At 34.1% G+C, this 5,303-nt stretch overlaps 1 protein-coding gene across 2 annotated transcripts in view; it reads left to right on the forward strand.

Annotated features, from left to right (window-relative positions):
* LOC105309749 (membrane cofactor protein-like) overlaps positions 1-5,303 on the forward strand; it is a 25,148-nt gene that overhangs the window by 10,830 nt on the left and 9,015 nt on the right. For both annotated transcript variants that reach the window (XM_011385947.2, XM_023526371.1), the window contains exon 5: positions 1,577-1,759. In XM_011385947.2, coding sequence (XP_011384249.2) covers positions 1,577-1,759 — 183 coding nt within the window. The remainder of the gene's footprint in view (positions 1-1,576; positions 1,760-5,303) is intronic.

The following is a 5,303-nucleotide window of genomic DNA, read 5'->3' on the forward strand; positions in this document are numbered from 1 at the left end:
TTCCATAGTTAGCGTTTACATTTATGAAACCTCATACAGCTGTACACTCAAAAGGATGAATATTACTGTATGTAAATTATATCCAGTAAAAGACTAACTTAAAATCATTAATGTGGCTACCAGCATTTATATCAACATGAAAAATCAGCAAAGGAGAGGAGAAACGACAGTCTAGACAATTATTTGAATAAAAATTGGCCAAAAATTTACCACAATTGAACCAGAACAACAACCCCACATGTCCAGGAAATTCAGTGACACAAGGAGGATAAATTTTTAAAATTTTACAAAGAAATCCTCACTAAACTACATACATCATAGTGAAAGTATTGAAATTAAAAATTAAAGTAAAAGAAGCCGGCGAGAGAAGAGAAAAAAAAAAATTACATTGACCCACCCCCCTCACCCTAAGTGTAATGACTTCTCACTTCTCTTAAGGAACTGTGGAAGTACTGTGGAAACTAGAAGACAATAATATTAGCTAAAGTCCTGAAAGAGAATAAAACATATAACCTAGAAATCTCTGTCAAAGGAAATCTTTCAGAACTGAAGGTGAAATAAAACCATTTTGAGGTTAAAGTAAGAAAATTTGTCACTACCCAAAATGCACAACAAGAATTGCTGAAGGAAGTTTTTCAGAGTGAAGGGAACGAGATACCTGATGGAAATTCACATCACAGGCAACGAGGAAGAGCACTCTTCTGGTTTAAAAGGCTATACATCATGGGCCCTTTTCTATTGCTCAGATTTAATCTCATAAGATGTTCTCCTGCACTCACATTCTTCTTTGTGCTTTTTCCAAATTCTGCCAAACACATTACTGGATCCTGAAATCAATCTAGAAGGGCATGGCCAGCATTTTACTTCTTGAGAAGTAGAGTAGAATGGGAAATACCAGAGTGTAGTAAAATGAACTCTAAATATTAATTTTTAATTTACTAAGGCCTGTGGGATTATATACTGGTTTACAATGTAAAACGTGGTGTTTGATCTCTGGGTTATAACCCAAAAGTTTTGGAAAACATGGCTCTAACTCCACTGGCCTTTCTATCTCTTGAACATCCCAGTTCATGCATGTTGTTGCTACCTGAGGACTTTCTTTTTCCAAATCTTTGCCTGGCTAGCTTTTTTCCAACTTCTACATTTGAGCTCACGTATTACCTTCTCGAAAGAGTCTTTCCTGCTTTATAAAATGCAGGAAACTGTAATCAGTGTCAGCATGAAATGAAAAAAAAAAAAATCCCTAGAACTAAAATGTTCAAATCTTGCTATTCAGCTTCCCTGGAATTGTTATCTGGTATTCAGACCTTTCTCAAAACTAGTCAGTGATGGGGGGTGGGGGGGAATATAGGAAAACAATAAATTGTAATGACGATCTGTTCTAGGTGGAAACAGGTTATTAGATTTCTCTAAATCCATACGTGGATTTAAATTGCACAAATAGTCTTTTTTAAGAAAAAAAAGTCAACATCCTTCTATCCCTTCTCCCTTTGTTCCAAGTGGAAATTACTACTTTGCACTAGTGGCCTATGTCAAAGCAGCTTTTTATTAATTCTGGAATTTCTCTACTTTTCAGTGGTCAAATGTCAATATCCAGTTGTCGAAAATGGAAGACTGGTGTCAGGATTTGGAAGAAAATATTACTATAAAGACGAGGTCGTATTTGAATGCAACCAGGGTTTTCACCTTAAAGGCAACAGCACAATTTTCTGTGGTGCTAACAATGTATGGGAGCCTGAGATGCCAGAATGTATTAAAGGTACAAAAGGTGTCCCTTTCCTTTTTCTTTATTAGATTTTATTTCGTTGACATTAAATATCAATGATATAAAATAATTAAAAACCAGCAGTTTTAGCAATTAACTCTGTCTTATATTTATTTCCATGAAAAATGTATGACATACAATTTACAAACAACTCTGCTGTTATTTTGTATTTTTCATACAGTCTTGGTATGTCATGTATTTCACATAGGTGTATAAATTTCTGGTTGGCATTTTTACATTAAAAATGTAGAGTAGCCATTTTCCAATAAATTAAAGCATAGGATTTTTTACCTAAATAAGTGAAGAATAAAGGGCATAATTTCCTCTAAGTGAAAATATTAACTAAATGGTAGATACATCTATGTGATTTTGTTTTGCATTTTCCATTCTCCCCAGTACAAAACCTACAATATCCCGTCTGTCAGGTTTACTAACTTCCTGCTTTATTTTTCAAAATTGTTTAAATAACTAATGATTTTCTAAAGAGTTCATTGAATGTCTGTTGATTTGCAGTCATTCATCATATTTAGTAATAAAAGGGAAAAGGACATATATACAGTCATTCTGGTTGTTATACTAGTGTTATACTAGTGTTATAGTGATTCTAAAATGATTTGCCACAGTCCACAGATAGAAAGAGGTATGTAAATTTGGCAGGTTAAGTAAACCTTTCATGTCTTTACTTTATGTAAAATGATTTAATGCCTTCTTCACTGGATAATAGGTAAGATAAAATGAGATGCACCACAGCACCTGGCATATAGGAAGCTCACATGATTGACACCATCGCTCCAATTTCCACGGCTTCTGTTTTTTCTTTTCTTTTCTTTTATTATTTATTTCTTTTTATTTTTTTAATTAATTTATTTTTTTACTCGAAGAAATGATTTAAATTATTTCTCCCATCTGCCTCCCCCCACCACCTTCCCACCCTGCCCTCTGGTAACCACTAGTCTATAGTCCATGTCCATGAGTCTCTGTTTTTTTGGCCTGTACATTTTTGCTTTTAGGTTTATATCCCACATATAAATGATATCATCTGACTTTCAACTTTTTCTGTATGGCTTAATTCGCTCAGTATGATTATCTCAAGGTCCATCCATATTGTCGCAAATGGCAATATTTCATCTTTTTTTATGGCTGAGTAATATTCCATTGTATATTGTACCATAGCTTCTTTAGCCAATCATCTATTGTAGGACACTTCAGTTGCTTCCATGTCTGGCCACTGTGAATAATGCTGCTATAAACATTGGTCAGCAAATATCTTTTCAGATATGAGTTTTCAAGTCATTGGGGTAAATACTCAATAGAGGGATTGGTGGATTATATGGTAGAGCAATTCTTAGTTTTTTGAGGAAACTTTATACTGCTTTCTATAGTGGCTGTACCAATTTGCAATCCCACCAGCAGTGTATGAGGGTTCCTCTTTCTCTACATCCTCTCCGACATTTGTTATTACTTGTCCTGTTTCTTATAGCTATCCTAACAGGTATGAGATGGTATCTCATTATGGTTTTGATTTTCATTTCCCTAAAGCTAGCGATGTTGAGCATCTTTTCATATAATTGTAGGCCATTTGTATGTCTTCTAGGAAGAAGTGTCTATTCAGGTCCTCTGCCCATTTTTTGATTGGATCGTTTGCGTTTTTGTTGATATTGAGTCCTATGAGTTCTTTGTATATTTTGGATATGAGGCCCTTATCAGAGGCGTTTCATGCAAATATATATTTCCATTCTTAAGGTTGTCTCTTAACCTTGGTGATGGTTTCTTTTGGTGATCAGAAGCTTTTTAGTTTGATGTAGTCTCATTCATTTATTTTAGCTTTTACTTCCATTGCTTTTGAGGTCAAATACATAAAATCCTCTTTAAGTTCAAGGACCTGAGTTTAGTTCCTATGTTTTCTTCTATGCACTTTATTGTTTCAGGTTTTATATTCAGGTCCTTAATCCATTTTGAGTTAATTTTGGTGTATGGTGAAAGACAACAGTCTAGTTTCATTCTTTTGCAAGTGGCTTTCCAATTTTCCCAGCACCACTTACTGAAGAGGCTTTCCTTTCTCCACTGTATGCTTTTGACGTTTTTGTTGAAAATTATTTGCCCATATAAATATGGCTTTACTTCTGAATCTCGACTCTGTTCCACTGGTCAGTGTATCTGTTTTCCTGCCAATACCTTGCTGTTTTCATTATTATCGCTTTGTAGTATAATTTGAAGTCAGGCAGAATGATTCCTCCAGCCTCATTCTTTATTCTCAGGATGGCTTTGGCAATTTGGGGTTTGTGGTGCTTCCATACAAATATGACGATTTTGTGTTCCATTTCTTTAAAAAATACCAATGGGTTTTCGATGGAAATTGCATTAAATCTGTATAATACTTTAGGTAATAAGGTCATTTTAACTATGTTGATTCTTCCAATCCAAGAATATAGAATATTTTTCCATTTCTTTGTATCATCTTTGATTTCTTTTAATTTTTAAATTTTTCATAACATTTTTCATAAAATTTACTCCTAGGTATTTTATTCTTTTTGTTGCAATTGCAAATGGAATTATTTTTTTGCTTCTTTTTCTGATGCTTCATTTTTAGAGTATAGGAAAGGTAAGGATTTTTGAACATTGATTTTGTATCCAGAAACTCTACTGTATTTGCTTATTGTTTCTAGCAGTGTTCTTGTTGCGCCTTTAGGGATTTCTATATACAGAATCATGTCATCTGCAGGTAGTGGCATTTTGACTTCTTCGTTTCCTATTTGGATGCCTTTTATATTTTTCTCTTGCCCAATTACACTCACTAGGAACTCCAATGTTATATTGAATAATAGTGGCGATAGTAGACAGCCTTGCCTTGTTCCTGATCTTAGAAGGAAGGTTTTTAGTTCTTCACCATTAAACATAATGTTGGCTGAGGGCTTGCAAAAATGGCCTTTATTATGTTAAGGTACTTTCCTTCTATAGCGATTTTTGTTAAGTGTTTTGATCATAAATGGATGCTGTATCTTGTCGAAGCCTTTTTTGCATCTATTGATATGATCATATGATTCTTATTTTTTAATTTGTTTATGTGGTGTATCACATTAATCGATTTGCATATGTTGAACCATCCCTGTGCCTCTGGGTTGAAGCCCACTTGATCATGGCGTATAATCTTTTTAATATGTTGCTGTATTCGGTTCGCTAGTGTCTTATTTAGAATTTTTGCATCTGTGTTCATGAGAGATATTCGTCTCTAGTTTTCTTTATTTGTGTTATCTTTACCAGGTTTTGGTCTCAGAGTGATATTGGCCTCATAAAATGTGTTGAGGAAATAGTACCTCCTCTTCGATTTTTTCTAATAGTTTGAGGAGAATAGGTACTATATGTTCTTTGAATGTGCTAGAATTCACTGGTGAAGCCATCTGTTCCTGGACTTTTACTTTTTGGTACATTTTTGTTGATTGTTTCAATTTCCATACTGCTGATCCATCTATTTAGATTTTCCAGTTCTCGATTCAGTCTAGGAAGGTTGTATTTTTCTAAGTACTGGTCCATTTCTTCT

This window comes from Pteropus vampyrus, unplaced genomic scaffold (genome assembly GCF_000151845.1).
Source record: "Pteropus vampyrus isolate Shadow unplaced genomic scaffold, Pvam_2.0 Scaffold831, whole genome shotgun sequence".
NCBI classification, from domain to species: domain Eukaryota; kingdom Metazoa; phylum Chordata; class Mammalia; order Chiroptera; family Pteropodidae; genus Pteropus; species Pteropus vampyrus.